The sequence below is a fragment of the Papio anubis genome, chromosome 16 (assembly GCF_008728515.1).
Source record: "Papio anubis isolate 15944 chromosome 16, Panubis1.0, whole genome shotgun sequence".
NCBI lineage: Eukaryota > Metazoa > Chordata > Mammalia > Primates > Cercopithecidae > Papio > Papio anubis.
In genome coordinates, this window is record NC_044991.1 from 63,136,063 (window position 1) to 63,154,847 (window position 18,785).

The 18,785-nt window shown below is 46.4% G+C and overlaps 1 protein-coding gene across 5 annotated transcripts in view; it reads left to right on the forward strand.

Annotated features, from left to right (window-relative positions):
* The window catches only part of CNBD2 (cyclic nucleotide binding domain containing 2), a 76,676-nt gene that overhangs the window by 9,054 nt on the left and 48,837 nt on the right, over positions 1-18,785 (forward strand). The window contains exons 1-4 of one of the 5 annotated variants that reach the window (XM_021921100.2): positions 5,291-6,215; positions 10,163-10,300; positions 13,159-13,212; positions 16,889-17,052. In XM_021921100.2, the coding sequence (XP_021776792.1) occupies positions 6,165-6,215; positions 10,163-10,300; positions 13,159-13,212; positions 16,889-17,052 (407 nt within the window). In that variant the 5' untranslated portion in view covers positions 5,291-6,164. Of the gene's footprint in view, positions 1-5,290; positions 6,216-10,162; positions 10,301-13,158; positions 13,213-16,888; positions 17,053-18,785 lie in introns of those variants that run through there. The other 4 variants (XM_003904800.4, XM_009216205.4, XM_009216202.4 and 1 more) reach the window with 4 other exon arrangements.

The following is an 18,785-nucleotide window of genomic DNA, read 5'->3' on the forward strand; positions in this document are numbered from 1 at the left end:
AACTAAAGACAAGCAAGTTAATTTTAAACAATATTTAAACCAAAACACTATGCAGGTCAAATAAAACTGTCTGCAAGTTCACTTGGCACATCACGTGCCATAGCTCGTTTGTGGCCTCTGCCAGCCCAGCCTCCTTCCTCATAACCACACCTCCCGAACATCTCACATTTTAGCTATGTCTCAGGCTCCCCAAACAGACCCTGCCCTTTCTTCATGTATCTTTTTTTTTTTTTTGAGATGGAGTTTTGCTCTTGTTGCCCAGGCTGGGGTGCAATGGCGTGATCTCGGCTCACTGCAACTTCCGCCTCCTGGATTCAAGCCATTCTCCTGCCTCAGCCTCCCGACTAGCTGGGACTATAGGCATGCACCACCATGCCCGGCTAATTTTTTATTTTTAGTAGAGATGTTCTCCATGTTGGTTAGGTTGGTCTCAAACTCCCAACTACGGAGTCTATCTCTGTCACCCAGGCTTGAATGCAGTGGCTCAATCTTGGCTCACTGCAACCTCTGCCTCCCAGGTTCAAGCAATTCTCCTGCCTCAGCCTCCCAAGTGGCTGGGACTACAGGCACCCACCACCACGCCTGGCTAATTTTTTTGTTTGTATTTTTGTAGAGACGGGGTTTCACCATGTTGGCCAGGATGGTCTCGATCTCCTGACCTCGTGATCCACCCGCCTCAGCTTCCCAAAGTGCTGGGATTACAGGCGTGAGCCATCGTGCCTGACCACCTCTTGATATATCTTTCTTTCTTTTTTTTTTTTAAAGATGGAGATTCACTCTGTCTCCAGGCTGGAGTGCAGTGCCACAGTCTCGGCTCACTGCAACCTCTGCCTCCCAGGTTCAAGAAACTCTCCTGCCTCAGCCTCCCAAGTAGCTAGGACTAGAGGTGCCCACTACCAAGCCCAGCTAATTTTTGTATTTTTAGTAGAGACAGGGTTTCATCATGTTGGCCAGGCTGGTCTCAATCTCTTGACCTTGTGATCTTCCCGCTTTGGTCTCCCAAAGTTCTGGATTACAGACGTGAGCCACCGCTCCTGGCCTCATAGATCTTTCATAGCTTTATTATAGCAAGACTTTCTCTGAGGATTTTACTTCCCCGCCATATTGTGAACTCCTGGTAAGCAGGAACCATGTCTTATTCACCTTCATATGCTTTATAAACATTTGTTTTATAGCTTTTATAATCTTTTTTTTTTTTTTTGAGACGGAGTCTCACTCAGGTTCCCAGGGCTGGAGTGCAGGGCGTGATCTCGCTCACTGCAAGCTCACTTGCTGGCTCTATTTATTTCCTGGCCTCAGCCTCCCAAGTAGCTGAGACTACAGGTGCCCTCACGCACCTCGCCCCTGCTGGCTTTTGTATTTTAGTAGAGACGGGCTCACCCATGTTAGCCAGGATAGTCTCGCATCTCCCGACCTCGTGATCCACCCGCCGCCTCCCAAAGTGCTGGGATTACAGGCTTGAGCCACCGCTCTGTTCTTTTTTTTTTGAGATGGAGTTCTCACTCTGTCACCTAGGCTTGAGTGCAATGGCGCAATCTCTCACCTAGGCTTGAGTGCAATGGCGCAATCTCTCACCTAGGCTTGAGTGCAATGGCTCGCTGCAACCTCCGCCTCCCAGGCTCAGATGATGCTCCCGCCTCAGCCTCCTGAGTAGCTGGGATTATAGGTGCATGCCCCTACACGGGGCTAGTTTTTGTATTTTAGTAGAGACGGGGTTTCACCATGTTGGCCCGGCTGGCCTTGAACTCATGACCTCAGGCGATCCACCCGCATCAGCCTCTCAAAGTGTTGGAATTACAGGTGTGAGCCACCGTGCTTGACCGAATCTTCTCATCTTGAAAATAAATTGTTTGCCGGGCGCGGTGGCTCAAGCCTGTAATCCCAGCACTTTGGGAGGCTGAGATGGGCGGATCACTAGGTCAGGAGATCGAGACCATCCTGGCTAACACGGTGAAACCCCGTCTCTACTAAAAAATACAAAAAACTAGCCGGGTGAGGTGGTGGGCGCCTGTGGTCCCAGCTACTCCAGAGGCTGAGGCAGGAGAATGGCGTAAACCCGGGAGGCGGAGCTTGCAGTGAGCTGAGATCTGGCCACTGCACTCCAGCCTGGGTGACAGAGCCAGATTCAGTCTCAAAAAAAAAAAAAAAAAAGAAAAGAAAAGAAAATAAATTGTTTGTGGAATTGAATCGAACTCCATTTTATACATTATGAAAATAAGGCTCCAAGTAGTTAAGTGACTTCCCTAAGATCACATAGGAATAGGACCAGTGCTCTTTTTGGCATTCTACCCTGTAATAGCTCGTTATAAAATCAGGAACTGTAATATAAATGAAACTTTCTTAATTTCTAGAACTGACTTTAATGCCTGACTCTGAATCCCCAGCCTGCCTCCTTGCAGATAATTTAATTTAGGATGTCTTCAGGTAAATTGAGATCCAATCCAGTAATTTTGAGTGGATGTAATTTCAGGCTTATTGATTCATCTTGGGCCCGTTCAAAGCTCTCCAGACTTCCTGCCTCTTCTTCCCCAAAGCTGATCTAATTCCTAGAGAAATTGTACAACCACAGCTGGCAAGAGGTGAGGTTGGCAGTAACCATTTTCGGAGTCTCATCAGGTCTTAACTGGCATCATCTGAGGCCTCTTGTGAGCCTGGATACTTTCCTTGTCACTCTTGGATCCTCAGGCAGTTCAGAGGACTGATGGGACACCCCTCCTGCCTATAGCCATCTCCTACCATCTCTCTTGCCTTCTCCAGGCCCAGTTGTTTCTTTCAGAAGCCCCCTAAACTTTTGAAGGGGATCCTCTTATATTTCCTTCCTTAAAACTAGGTCTGCAGTGGGGGAGGCAAAAACCTCATCTCTCTCTCTCTTTTTCTAAAACTTTCTCCTCTTTCTCTCTCTAAATTCTTTACCTCTTTTCTGTCCCTTCTCACCTCTGTGTGTGATTACTGCCCCACCCCAAGAGTGGCCTTTGTCTTTCTTCTCAGTTGACCAGCCGTCTTTGCTGCACTCAGTGCCTTTCTGTCTACCTATCAGTTGGAGGCGGGTTGACAGATACACCCCACGGGATAGGAATGGCAGAGCAGGTGATGCTGGAAATCAAGAGTTTTCAGGCTGGGCGCAGTGGCTCACGCGTGTAATCCCAGCACTTTGGGAGGTCAAGGCAGGTGGATCACGAGGTCGGGAGATCGAGACCATCCTGGCTAACACGGTGAAACCCCGTCTCTACTAAAAATACAAAAAAAAATTAGCTGGGTGTGGTGGCAGGCGCCTGTAGTCCCAGCTACTCGGGAGGCTGAGGCAGGAGGATGGTGTGAACCCAGGAGGCAGAGCTTGCAGTAAGCTGAGATCGCGCCACTGCACTCCTGCCTGGGCAACAGAGCGAGACGCCATCTCAAAAACTAATTAAAAAAAAAAAAAAAAAAAATCACAGTTTTCTACTGAGGATCCTGGTGAAAGAGCAAATTGAGATACTTAATTGTCATCTTTAATGGAAAAAACCGCTTTAGAGCCTATATTTTTCTGTACCTTTAGAAAGACCCCAGAGATTTGAGTTCTAGTCACCAAATTCCATTCAATATTTGATACTTGATTTGGGTGAGGGCTTCTGTATTGCTGAGTTTTTTTAATTGTCCTGATTTAACCAGACTTATGGGGCAGTACTTTGCACTCACATTCCAGGGCCTCCAAGTTGTAAGTCTCAGAGTGGTCCCTGGCCTAAGGTGCTGGATGGATGAACCTACTCCCAGCCTAGAAGCCTCCCACTGTAACCAAGTACACCCATTTTTCTATGAGATAGAGAATGAGGTATCTTTTTAAATCAACTTTTTCCTCTTCTTTCTTTTCATCTTTTTCTTCTGTTCCCCACTTCCTACTTAGCTGATTAGAAATGCAGTTATAACCTTTTACTTTCCCTTCACCAGACACTCCTACAGGGCAAGTGTATCTGTGTGCTTACTTAAAAGCTCCAGAGTAGAAACCTCTCCCACCAGATTGCCTTGAGAGACAATAGTCAATTTACAAACAAAAGTATGCCTGCCAGGAAACTCTACCCCACCTGGAGAGTATCTCCAGACGAGGCCACTTGACAACTTAGTTCTGCCCAAGATGGTGTCAGCTGACCAGGTGGTAGCTAAGGCATCAAAGTCAAAGTGAGTCATGCAGACTCCCACCTGCTCATTCCCCAGTCTGCGTGCCAGTTATGCCAAATCCCCTCCCCGCCCTGCTTTTTTTTTTTTTTTTTGAGACAGAATCTCGCTCTGTCATCCAGGCTGGAGTGCAGTGGTGCTTACTGCCACCTCTGCCTCCTGGGTTCAAGCGGTTCTCTTGCCTCAGCCTCCTGAGTAGCTGGGATTACAGGTGCATGCTACTACGCCCAGCTAATTTTTGTATTTTTAGTAAAGACGGGGGGATTCACCATGTTGGTCAGGCTGGTCTCGAACTCCTGACCTTGTGATTTGCCCGCCTCGGCCTCCTAAAGGGCTGGTGTTACAGGTGTGAGCCACCGAGCCCGGGCCCCAAGTCCCCTTTAAAAGCCCCCACTCTCTGCTCCAAAAGCAAAGAGAGACTCTAAGGCAGGAAGCCTATACTGTTCCCCTTAAGCTAACTTTGGAATCAAAAGTCACTTTCTTTATACCAGACCTTGCTTTTTATTTTTTCAGGTGAAATATCTCTCTGTCACCCAAGCTGGAGTGCAGTGGCGCAATCTCGGCTCACTGCAACCTCTACCTCCCGGGTTCAAGTGATTCTCCCACTTCAGCCTCCTGAGTAGCTGGGATTACAGGCACCCACCACCTCAGCCAGCTAATTTTTTTGTATTTTTAGTAGAGATGGGGTCTTACCATGTTGGCCAGGCTGGACCAGACCTTGCTTCTGTTAATTGGATGCTATGAATGAAGAGGAAGTGTACCTGAAATTTAGCTACAGTGCTTTCCTTTCTTTCTTTCTTTTTTTTTTTTTAAAAAAGGCCCTGGCCGGGAGTGGTGATTTATGCCTGTAATCCCAGCACTTTGGGAGGCTGAGGCAGGTGGATCACTTGAGGTCAGGAGCTTGAGACCAGCCTGGGCAACATGGTGAAACCCTGTCTCTACTAAAAATACAAAAATCAGCTGGGGCATGGTGGCACACGCCTGTAATCCCAGCTACTTGGGCGGCTGAGGCAGGAGAATCACTTGAACCTGGGAGGCAGAGGTTGCAGTGAGCTGAGATCAGGCCACTGCACTCCATCCTGGGAACAAAGTGAGGCAGTGTCTCAAAAAAAAAAAAAAAACAACCCTATCTTTGCAGGACAGGTGAGCCCCCAAATTGAGACTTAGCTCAGAAGAGTTTTTGTCTTTGCCTAAGGAAGGAATTCAAGGGTGAGCTGGTGGTGTTAGACAGCAATCTTTTATTGAATAGTGCTTCTCCTTGTGGAGCAGGGCTAACTCATAAGCAGTGAATCCAGAGTCGGCATCCATTGTATGGGATGTTGGCAACTGTATTTATACTCACCTCTAATCCCTTCTCAGCCTTTTGGCTAAGATCAAGTGTAGTGTACTCATTCCTACCCACTTTCAATCACATGCAAATTAAGGGGCAGATTAATGCAAATTGAGGGGTGAGTTTTTAGAGCTTTCTAGGAAAGAGGTGGCAACTTCTTGGTCATTGCCAAGACACTTGTAAACAGTCATGGCACTGGTGGGAGTGCCTTACGCTAATGAGGGATGGGGACAGCTAGGGGGTCCTAGATCCTGTTTTGGTCAGCAGGGTTGTGACCAGAAAACAAGTCCTGCATTCTCCTATCTCACCAGGACTCTGGCTGCCATTTAGCTACTTTGAGCCCCAGTCTCCTATGTATGGAGTTGGGTAAAAGTTTGGGTGGTTGTGAGGATTAGCTTAGATAATGCCTGTGAGTATCCAATAAATGTTAGACTCCCACATTCCAATCCCTGTGCCCCCTGCCTCCAGAATCTTTCATTGTGACCTTAGGAGATTCTGAGAATGATATTCTCAGAGCAGGGCTTCCAGTAGCTGATGGTATGGTGGGAGGAGTGGAGTGCAGCTCTTGCTTTGTGACTAAGGAAATCTATTTGTTTCTAGTATTATTGGATTCTTGGGGAAGATTTTGTAGTCCTCCCCTTGAAAGGCAAAGGGGCTAGTTGTGCCATTTGCCCTCCCAGGAACCATGAGGAGATACATGGTAACTTATGCCTGGCAGCTCCTGAAGAAGGAACTGGTGAGGAGGGGCAAGGGTCCTGGGAGGGAAGAGCAGAAACTTGAACAGACAGGTGTTTTGAGGAAGGTAGATGCAGGTATAGGAGGGGGTCTTGGATAAATGGTGGTTATCCTGTACCTTTTGGAGTCACAGCATGGCACAAAGGAGGGACCGGACCCCTGTCCTGTAGCCTACCGGCCCCCGACACTGGGCAAGCCATAGGCCACACTCAGAGCCACTGAGTCCTGTTCTGTGCCCACTCTTCCTGCTATTATGAGATCCAGAGAGAACAAGGCAGGGTAGCAACACAGAGTCATAGGTTAAGCTTGTGAACTCTGAAGCTGGACTACCTGGGTTTAAATCCCCATCACCTATTAGTCATGTGACCCTAGGCAGGTTGCTTGGTTTGCTGTGACTTTATTTTCTCCTCTGTAAAGTGAGATGATAATATTAGTACCTACTGCGTACATTGACTGATTAAATGATTTACATATTAGAATAGTGTTTTGGATAATGCCTGACAATAGTAAATTGTACTCAATAAGTATTAATTTTATTTATAGAGTACCTTTCCCCATATTTCCATAGATACCTAATTTTTAAGAAATACAACATTACAGGTGCAGGGAAAGCTCTTTACCATCCCATGCCCCTTTATTTCTCTTTACCAGTAACCACTTTCCTGACGTTGGTGTCACCCTATTTGTATTTTTATATATTATCACATGTATATATATCCATAAACAATATATAGTATGTGGCACACTTTTTAAAAATGATACCATAAATAGCATCATAGTTCTTTTTTCCCCACTCAAATTCATTTCAGCTTTATCCACATTGACACACACAGACTTAGTGCTATGTTCAATCCTGTGACTGTACCATAATGTATTGATCCCTTCAATCCCTACTAATGGACACTTGTTTTTAGCCATTCATTGTTACACACAATGTTGCCATGATTACCCTCATGGCTATCCCCTTGTACATGTATGTTTCTCTGAAGAGGACACATAAAGTACATACAATTCCTCCATTGTGAAGTACACACGTCCTCAACTTTATATAATGTTGCCAAATTGCTCTTCAACATGGTTGTACCATGTTTCCCAGTTCCCAGTGATAAGTGCAAAATAGTACCTTGTTAATACTTTAATTTCCATTTCCATTATTTCTAGCAGTGTTAAGAATGGTTTCACAATTTGGCTGGGGCATGGAGGCTCATGCCTGTAATCCCAGCACTTTGGGAGGCTGAGGCAGAAGGATCACTTGAAGCCAGAGTTGGAAACCAGCCTGGGCAACAAAGTGAAATCCCCTTTTTACAAAAAATATAAATATAAATATAAATGAATAAAAACAATCTTTTCACAATTTATAGGTAATTCGAACTTTCCCTTTGAATTACCTTTGCTCATTTTGCTATTGGGTTATTTGTATTTTTCTTTTGATTTGTAGGATTACAAAAAATAAATTTTGGATCGTAATCCTTTGTTGATTATGTACATAGCAAGTATATTTTTCCAGTCTTTAGTTTGTCATCTCACTTTGTTTATGATATACTTTAAAAAGAATATTCTCTTTTTTCCTTTTTTTGTTTTTATTTATTTTTTATTTTATTTATTTTTTTGAGACAGAGTCTCACTCTATTGCCCAGGCTGGAGTGCAGTGGCACAATTTCAGCTCACTGCAACTTCCACCTCCCAGGTTCAAGCGATTCTGGTGCCTCAGCCTCCCGAGTAGCTGGGATTACAGGTACCCACCACCACACCTGGCTAATTTTTGTTTTTTTAGTACAGATGGGATTTCACCATGTTGGCCAGGCTAGTCTCAAACTCCTGGTCTCAAGCAATCAGCCCACCTTGGCCTCCCAAAGTGCTAGGATTACAGGCATGAGCCATGGTGCCAGAGCTGTTTTTTTTGTTTTTTGTTTCTTGTTGTTGTTGTTGTTGCAGGGTCTTGCTCTGTTACCCAGGCTGGAGTGCAGTGGTGCGATCATAGCTTATTGCAACCTTGAACTCCTGTGCCCAAGCAATCCTCCTGCCTCAGTCTCCTGAGTAGCTGGGACTATAGGCGAGTGCCACTGTGCCTAGTTAATGATGTACTTTTCAACAGAAGTTAGTAAACAGAGACTTTTATTTATTTTTTGCATTTTTTTCTAACCCCTCCCCAAACTAAAGTTTTTGCATTTTTTTATTGGAAAATTTTCAAACATAGAAGTTGAAATATTTTACATATATATGTATATGTATCATCCTCTAGATCTATCATTCACCATTTTGTTGTATTGGCTTTATGTATTTTTTTTTCTTTTTTTGTGTGAGGGGGGCTCTTGTTGCCCGGGCTGGAGTGCAATGGCGTGATCTCAGCTCCCTGCAACCTCCGCCTCCTGGGTTCAAGCGATTCTCCTGCCACAGCCTCCCTGGTAGCTGGGATTATAGGCATGCGCCACCACACCTGGCTAATTTTTTATTTTTAGTAGAGGCGGGGTTTCTCCATGTTGGTCAGGCTGGTCTCAAACTCCCAACCTCAGGTGATCCGCCCACTTCGGCCTCCCAAAGTGCTGGGATTACAGGCATGAGTCACCGCGCCCGGCCTGGCTTTATGTATTTGTATATGTGTTTGCTGAATTGTTTGAAAGTAAGCTGCATACTTTATGACATATCTTTCTTAAAAATAATGACATTACCCACATAACCAAATACCACTATTATACAAAGAAAATCAGCACTGATTTCCTAATATTATCTAATGTGCAGTCATATTCAATTTCCTTATTTGTCCCTAGAGTGCCTTTGCTCTGTCACCCAGGCTGGAGTGCAGTGGCGCAACCTCAGCTCACTGAAACCTCCGCCTTCCAGGTTCAGGTGATTCTCCTGCCTCAGCCTCCCAAGTAGCTGGGACTACAGGCACGCACCACCATGCCAGGCTAATTTTTGTATTTTTAGGAGAGACAGGGTTTCACTATGTTGGTCATGCTGGTCTCAAACTCCTGACCTCAAGTGATTCACCCGCCTTGGCCTCCCAAAGTGCTGGGATTACAGGCGTGAGCCGCCGCACCTGGCCTAGAGTGCCTTTTGTAGCTTGTTATCATGAATCAGTATCCAGTCAAGAAGCATACCGTTGGTATATCCCTTGAATCTTTGTTAATCTAGAGCAGCCCCCATGTCTTGTTTTTTTCATCATGAAATTGACTTTTTGAAGAAACTGGGTTCATTGATTTATAGATTGTTCTACATCCTGGATTTTTCCCTATCCTCTGTATTCACTTGTTCTCAGTCCCAATTCCAAATTCCTGGGGAAAAGATAGGGTGGCCCATCTTGGATTAGGTGTTATATTAGTTTTCTACGGCTGCCATAACAAATTACCACAATTTCATGGCATAAAACAGAGCAGATTTATTATATTACAGTACTGTAGGCGAGAAGTCTGACACAGATGTTCTTGTTCTAAAATCAAGGTGTGAGCATTCCTTTCTCAAGGCTCACACCCTTTTCTGCTTCTAAAATCTACCCACATTCCTTGGCTTGTGGGCCCTTCATCTTGACAGCCAACAGTGTTGCATTCCTCTTACCATTATTCCTCAGATCTATCTGATTCTAAAATTCAGGCTTTGTACATCGTACCTATACTGCCTGCAATTAGTTGTGCCACTTATTTTGTGGATGGAAGTGAAGGATTTGACATTTAATTGGTTTGCTGGTACATAACGACTGGCTTCTGGGGAGAGGAGATGCCGTGACTAGTAGCTGCCAATTTCTGTGGCATAAGTACTCCTACCGTGGCCAGTTTCAAGCTACCAACTTAATTTCAGGGGGCTTGCAAACTTCCTGAAAATGTAACCATCACTCCAGTACACTACTGCATTTAATCCTGGTAAATTTTACCTTGTTCAGTGCCATCCAGCCTGCTGTTGACTGTTGAGAACAGATTGTTTCTATTGATCTTGTTTGCTTTGTTTCCATAGGGACTGTACCAGTTTGCCACGGATATCATCGTAATGATCCGAGTGTGTAAAATGTTCCGCCAAGGCCTCAGGGGATTCCGGGAATATCAAATCATTGAGAGTGCTCACTGGAAGCACCCTATCTTCTCCTTCTGGGATGTAAGCAGCTGGGCTCAGCAGGATTATGACGGCTTAAAGAGGGCAATAAATTGCAACCCACTTCCTGGCCCAAGCTCAGAACTGAGAAAGAAGACAAAAGGAAAAGCAGATGAAAGACCCAATGGTCACTTTTATTAATGACCAGACTTCTGTTGGAGAGGGTGACTTATATCATCAACCAAGAGGTTTACCTAATACCGAACCCCAGATTTAGACAGCCTTACATGCCTAGCCACAGGCAATGCTGGACCAAAGCAGTCTCCACTGCAACAGCAGGCCTGCTGCCGAAACTCATGGCAGGGAAAGGTGGAGCAAAATATGGGCTCAGAGGGAAGGAGCAATCATGCCTAGTTTTTATCTTTCCAGATTCATCAAAGAGTTTAAGTCACTCCTCAGTGTAGAAGGAGAGAGGCCAGTAGAGTTCTACTAATACACCTCCCTCCATGTGGAAAGAAACCTTGGGAGTGGAGAAGTGGTCTCCATTTCAACAGTGATCAAAAGAGCCAGAAGCAATCCAAGAGTCACAATAACCAGGGTTTTCTGAACGCCCACATGCTGACTTTGTTCATGTCTCTACTTTCTTTCCTACACCCCTACTTTGGCGCAGGGGGCATTTTCAGGGCCTTGTTCACTGTGGTGACCGTGTTTCTTTTCTTTTTTTGAGACAGAGTCTTGCTCCGTCACCCAGGCTGGAGTGCAGTGGTGCATCTTGGCTCACTGCAAGATCCATCTCCCGGGTTCACGCCATGCTCCTGCCTCAGCCTCCCTAGTAGCTGGGACTACAGGCGCCCGCCACCGCACCCGGCTAATTTTTTGTATTTTTAGTAGAGACAGGGTTTCCACCTTGTTTGCCAGGATGGTCTCGATCTCCTGACCTCGTGATCCGCCCGCCTCGACCTCCCAAAGTGCTGGGATTACAGGCGTGAGCCACCGCGCCCGGCCTGGTGATCATGTTTCTAGATTTTCTAAAAGGTCCCAATTTAAAGTATTTTATCCCAGTGGTAGATCATGTGCCCTTCTTTAGCTCAGAAAAGTTGGTCACCCTTCTGCTAACTTGTTCTGGTTCCCCAGAGGTGTCTTCGTTGCTACTGGGTGTGTTGCTCAGGGCTTCAGAGTTTCCCCAGCAATCACCTGGACAGATCCTGCCCATTTTTCTGTTGTTTCAGGAATGACTAGAGCCAGTCCCCACCCCTCTTGCATCTAGTGATTCACTCCAAGAAATTTCCCTAAAGGGCTTCTGACAGATGGTGGCCAAAGAAAGGGGGATACGGGGCTGGTGATGGGGGAAGGTTAGGCAGCCTTAGAGTGGTTTCTAAGGGACCAGCAGATAATGTAACTAGTGTGTATGTAGCTGAGTTTAAGATAGAGCAGGCCAGCTGGAGAGGAAAGATATGCCTCATCTAAAGACATTCAGATACAAAGACTATAAGACCCTGTGCCGGCCAAACCAAACAAGGCTGCAGCCCTGTGGTTGGGCTGAGATGAAAAACGAATGGAGTGGAAGAACTGTAACCAAAAGACTTAGGTTAGCTCTCAGGAAGGACCTCCTGACTCTCAGGGTGTCATGCAATGGTGACGCAATGGGCCCTGGAGATCAGAGGACTTTGGTTACCAGAAGACGTGGCCTGATGCTTGGGGCATATGGAAGCTAAGATGCAGAGTCACTTGTTGGGGGAGTGGGAGGCTAAGCCTAACCATATTGGCAGCCAGAGTGGCTTGAGCAGAGCAGAAGCCTCTCAAGGGCAGCCTATAAGGGCCATAGGGTTGTCAGATGGAGCACTGGGCAGCTGGAGTGCAGGATCAGGTGGGGAGCCCTAGACAGCTTCCGTAGATGTGTGAATCTGGATGTTTCTGAGCACTGCCTCTTTCCTTCAGTAGCCTCCCTGAGAAGCACCATATGGCTTTGCAGAGGAAAACAGGTGGTGGGGGCAAGACAGGGGTCTGAGGGGCTCCAAGGAACAAATGACATGTGGCTTGAGGCCACACTCCAGACATGGCATCGAGTTTGCTGAAAACCTTGAGTTGGGGTCTCAGCTGGACCATGACTTACTGTGTGATCCTTGGGCAAGTTCCTTCACAACCTCTGTCCCACATGGGGCTTACTAAGACCTGCTTTGTCCTGTTGACTAAATGGAGTAAGACAGGGAAGATACACCGTGCTTGGCTCATTAAAGACACTTAACAAAGGCTGGCTTCATTTGTTCCATTTTTTTTTCTTTTTTTTTTTTTTTTGAGATGGAGTCTCGCTCTGTTGCCCAGGCTGGAGTGTAGTGGCCGGATCTCAGCTCACTGCAAGCTCTGCCTCCCGGGTTCACGCCATTCTCCTGCCTCAGCCTCCCGAGTAGCTGGGACTACAGGCGCCCGCCACCACACCTGGATAATTTTTTGTATTTTTAGTAGAGATGGGGTTTCACTGTGTTAGCCAGGATGGTCTCGATCTCCTGACCTCGTGATCTGCCTGCCTCGGCCTCCCAAAGTTCTGGATTACAGGTGTGAGTCACCATGCCCAGCCTGTTCCTTTCTTTTTATCCTTCCTTTTCTTCCTCCTCTATACTTGTTTGTTTGCTGCTTTTTCCCCTTCTTTTTCTCTCTCCTTTCCTATTTCCTCTTTATCCTCCTTTCCTTCTCCCCACCCCCATATTTCTCTGCCTTCACCATATATTGTCAATGCTGGACCCAAGCCTAGTGCTGAGTTGGGGCTTTTGAGCAGAGGCAGGCCTGAAAGGGCCAGCTGCAAGGAGGTTTCCCATGGCTTCCTGCCCACCATGGTGGTCCAGGTACACAGGAGGGCTCTAGATGCAAAGTTCTAGGGGCAGTCTTGCTGATTCTCCCTCTTCTCCCTGCCCCCTTTCTTTCAGAAAAAGATGCAAAGCCGAGTCACATTTGATACCATGGACTTCATTGCAGAGGAGGTATGCATAGATCGAACCTTGCTGTGGGGGAATTTTCTTTCTGCACCCTGGCTTGGAAGAAACCCTGGCTGGGCATCAGCAGAGCTGGTTTCAGTCTAGTCTCTGCCACAAACGCAGCTTGTTACCCTGAGTTGGCCACTTCATTTCCTCATTAATAAAGTGGCTGATCTCAGTGATTCCTTCCATCCCTGGAGCTCCAAGACTGCGCATCTAGGAACCAGCTGTCACTGCATAGTTGAGCAGAACCAATGGGAGAGAGTCCCTGGGCTTGGACCCATGGGAAAACAGCAGGAAAAGAAAAAGCAGAGGATGTGAGAGTCCCAGAGAAAGGAAGAATTCGGGTGGTGGGAAAGGACTGACCTGTGTGAATTCTGGTTCTGCCCTGAATTCTCTGAGAGATGCTGGGCACATCTCTCACACCTGGGTGTCAGATACCCTTCAAGAGTCTTATTCGGGTGCAGCGCACCTGTTGACACTCGGAAGGCTGACGTGGGAGGATCACTTGAGGCCAGGAGTTCAAGACTGCAGTGAGCTATGGTCATATCACTGCATTCCAGTCTGAGTGAGAGAGCGAGGCCCCCTCTCTAAAAAAGAGTCCTCTCATTTTGATGAGGGAATGCTTTTATATCTGTGGGAGCTTTGGACTGTGTGACTTGTTCCCTGAATTTCAGTCTCATCATTGTCATCTTCTTGGCTTCTCTCCACGATATCCTGGGTATTAAATATTAAAATCCAATTTAAAATTTAAAAGAGCCTACCTATTTATAGGGAAGATCTGAAATTCTCACCAGTGCAGACCTGACTTGACCTGGCTTGGAGTAGCCATGTTGTTTTTTTTCTCAGGGAACGGGGAAAGAACAGAACTTTATAATGGTGTCAGGGCCACCTGTGCCCATCTCCTGCCCCACCTCTTTCTCTTCTTGGAGCCCAGGTATGGCTTCTGTTGCCTGCCTCTCCTGGGCACAGCCTTATTTTTTCGCGCACCCTTGTGTATGAAGCATACTCAGTTCAGTCATCCAAGCCCTGTGTCTCTTCAGCTCTTCAGGCTGGCTGGTGTGTGACACTGGGCACTGAAGGTTAATCAGGCTCTATCCTTCAGGCAGGAGAAACTAGGGGCCTATGTGAGAGCCACAGCACTCTAGATGTGAGGGCAAGTCTGTGCACCACAGTAGAGGGAGGGAAGAGGCACAGAGGGAAAATTCTTTCTTATGGGCAAGGCCTATCGGTGGCCCTCAATTAAATCATGCCTGACTCTGGTTCCAACATAGAGAAGAGCAGAGAGCCAATTTATCCTCCCATCTCACCCTTCTGAGTAGCTGGCATTACAGGTGTGCACTCCTGAGCCCAGCTGGAGACTCAATGTAAAAACCAGCCCTTTGGCCAGATGTGCTGGCTCACGCTTGTAATCCCAGCACTTTGGGAGGCCTAGGCAGGAAGATTACCAGAGCCCTGGAGTTTTAGACCCATCTGAGCAACATACTGAGACCCTGCCTCTACTAAAAATTAAAAAATAAAAATAATCAGCTGGGCATGGTGGCTCACACCTGTAATCCCAGAATTTTGGGAGGCTGAGGTGGGAGGATTGCTTGAGCCTGGGAAATGGAGGTTGCAGTGAGCTATGACTGTGCCACTGCACTGCAGTCCGGGTGACAGAGTGAGACCCTGTCCCCCTGCCCCCACCCCACCCCCCAAAAACAATGAGCCCAGCCCTTTGAGTGATGCTAATGAGTATGGGGTTTCTTTGGGGTGATGAAAAGCTTCCAAAATAGTGTGGTGATTGTTGTACAACTCTGTGAATACATTTAACACTGAATTGTACACTTTAAATGGTGACTTACAAGGCATGTGAATTATATCTAAATAAAAATTATATATAATTTATAGTACACACACATACATAGTTATATAACCTGCCCCTCAGCACTGCATTTGGATTCTGATGGAAAGCTAAGCCTCAGTATAGTCCATATTGAGCCTCTAATAATGCTGAACTTCTCATAGAGAACCCTTAGTATTAGAGAGGCTTAGAATCATAGACTCAATTATTGCAGCAACTGTCAGACAGTGGAAACAATGGATACATTTTTAAAACATTGTTTAGAAAAACACTGAAGAAAGCAAGTTGCCCAAGTGATGTCTACAGTCTGACATTTATGTAAATTTTTTATTTTTAGTTTTTGAGACAGAGTCTCGCTCTGTCATCCAGGCTGAAGTGCGGTGATGCAATCACAGCTCACTGCAACCTCAACCTCCCTGGGCTCAAGCGGTCCTCCCATTTTAGTGCCCCTCAGTAGCTAGGACTACAGGTGTGTGCCACTATGCCTGGCTTTTTTTTTTTTTTGAGACAGAATCTTGCTCTTTGGCCCAGGCTGGAGTACAGTGGAGTGATCTGGGCTCACTACAAGCTCCGTCTTCCGGGTTCACGCCATTCTCCTGCCTCAGCCTCCCGAGTAGGTGGGACTAAAGGTGCCCGCCACCATGACTGGCTAATGTTTTGTATTTTTAGTAGAGATGGGGCTTCACCATGTTAGCCAGGGTGGTCTTGATCTCCTGACCTCGTGGTCTGCCCGCCTCGGCCTCCCAAAGTGCTGGGATTACAGGTGTGAGCCACCGCACCCGGCCCAATGCCCAGCTAATTTTTAAATTTTTTGTAGAGATGAGGGTCTTGCCATGTTGCCCAGGCTGGTTTCAAACTCCTAGGCTCAAGTGATCCCCCTGCCTTGGCCTCCCAAGTGTTGGGATTATAGGCATGAGCCACTGTGCCCAGCATCCACTTCTTAATAATGTCAGAATGGCAATTATATTTCGACACAAGTTTTGGAGGGGACGTTCACTCTATAGCAAGAGCCTACTGAAGAAGGGGCTACTCTTTTATTTAATATGACCCAGTGGGGACTCACTGAGGGTGTGGCAGCATCTGAGCTGAGACCAGAATGATGAGTCAGCCACGTCCACGAGAAAACCCAGGGAACAAATATTCCAGGCAGAAAAACAGCCCGGGCAGATACCTCAAGACAGAGCCAAGCTTAGCATGTGCCAGGGACCAGTAGAAAATTCCAGAGTAGAGAACAAAGGGAAGAGGTAGGAGATGAGGTTGGAGAGAAGCCATTGAGGGGTTTTCACAACTCACAGTGCCACTTCCTCAGCAGGTGGGAGTGGTAGGTGAATGTGCTGGTCCATGAGGCCTGGTTCACTTGAGAAGAAAAGGTTTAGCTAATAGTCTGTCTCTGGAAGGTTCTCTTTGCTCATTAGTCTCCTCTAGCACGCTGAGGTCTGGGATGAGACACAGGCGAAGTTCTCCCCTGACTGCTCTGTGTGTGTGCTGAGCAGACTCTGCAGGACCACTGGAGCCCAGGGAAGCCTGTATTGCCTGGGAAGGTCAGTGAATAGCACAGGTCGGGGGATGTCAGCATTGATATGTGTCAGATCTATTCCTAATCCTGCCTGAGTTTCTTCATCTGTCAAATGGAATAACAGTTATTGGGCTGGCGAGGATGCAGTGAGATGGGCATGTAAAATGTTTATCCCAGTGCCTGACACACAGTAAGCACTCATCACATATCAGCCACTGTGGTACAGGGAACGGGAAAGTACGAGCAGTACTATGGGGTGTTGCCCGCTGGCCCATGGGCGAAACTGCTGGGTCCCCTGTATCACTCTGGTCCTCTCTCCCCAGGGTCACTTTCCTCCAAAGGCCATTCAGATCATGCAGAAGAAGCCTTCCTGGAGAACAGAGGATGAGATCCAGGCCGTCTGTAACATCTTGCAGGTTCTGGATAGCTATCGGAACTACGCGGAGCCCCTTCAGCTGCTCCTGGCCAAAGTCATGCGCTTTGAACGGTCAGTGAGGGGCACAGCCCTTGGCCACCAAGCTGAGGCTGAACTGAGCAAAAGAGCCTGGCCGAGAAGGTGTGGCAGGTCCTGCCCACCCCTCTGTATAGTGTTAGCCATGAATGAAGTCTTCTGTCCATTCACTTTAGCACCCACTGCTATGGTTGCAGCACCGTTTATCTCACTCACTTATTGAGACTCTTAGAGAAGTAAAGGGCCATTAAATCTGGAGAGGATCTAGTAGGATCCTCAGAGAGGATCTGGTCCAATTCCCTCATTTTTCAGATAAGGAAACTGAGGCTCTGTGGGGGAAAATGGCTCCTTCTAGGTCACCCAGACCATAAGAAGCAGCGCTGAAACTGGAATCTAGGCTCTAAAAGTCAGAGTGGAACAGAGTTGATTGTACCATATCTAGATAGGCACTAGCACAGGGTCTGTGAACTTGAATGAGAAATGTCTCTTTTTTTATTAACCTCTAGATGAAATTTATTATTTCCTTCAATCATGAATATAAGCAACAAACCACTATCATATTAGCCATCCCTGTGACTTTTCACTAAAAGAAATCACAGATATTTTCACATCATATTCGAGTTGTTGCAGATTTCTCAAAAAATTTATGTTCATCACATCTTCAAAATGATGGTAGTTATTAGATCTGCTGCTAGATCTTGTTATTCAATGTCCTAATAAAGATACAAATATATTGCTTTATCAAAAATTTGGTTTACAAAAATTTGTTAACTATAATTATGTTGGATTTTATTTTATACACTTAAAACATTATTCAGATTAGCTGGGTGTGGTGGTGGGTGCCTGTAGTCCCAGCTACTCAGGAGACTGAGGCAGGATAATCGCTTGAACCCAGGAGCAGAGGTTGCAGTGAGCCGAGATTGTGCCACTGCGCTCCAGCCTGGGTGACAGAGTGAGACCCCATCTCCAAAAAACAAAAAACAAAACAAAACAAAGGAAAACATTATTCTGTGAATACTTTACCAGATTGTCTAAGGGTCCATAATACAAGAAGTGCCCTGTACTAGAAAAGTCTAAGAGGTACATGTGGAAATACTGCCATTTCCAGGCCATCTCAGTGGCTTCAAGAGGGTCAGCCTAGCAGAATATTTGGGCAAGGCTTGTCTTGAAAATACAAGATATGGCTGGGCACAGTGGCTCATTCCTGTAATCCCAGCACTTAAAGAGGCCGAAGCAGGAGGATCCCTTGAGCCCAGGAATTTGACCAGCCTTGGCAACATGGTGAGACCACATCACTACACAAAAAATAAAAAAAAAAAATAGGTGGGCATGGTGGTGGTGGCATGCATCTGTAATCCCAGCTACTTGGGAAGCTGAGGCTGGATTACTTGAGCCTGGGAGATTGAGGCTGCAGCGAGCTGTGATTGCACCACTGCACTGCAGCCTGGGCAACAGAGCAAGACTCTGCCTCAAAAAGAAAAAGAAAAGAAAAAAGGAAATCTAGGATTTAAATTGACCTTAGGTTTGTACCCTAATATTTTCCTCCATGGAAGTCATAGTCTAAGGAGTAAGCTCTGACTTGATTGTGGCTTGCTGTGACAACTAACTACAGATTGAGACCCTTTGTGATCAGTGCAGATGCTCCCAGGGGGAGATTATTACCCTTCAGCTGGCTTGGTCAAGAGTTTCCCAGAAGTTGTGTTTGAACAGGTAGCTTTGACAGGTGGAAGTGTAGATGAGGCAGAGAGGACCATTTGCTTTGTTCTAAC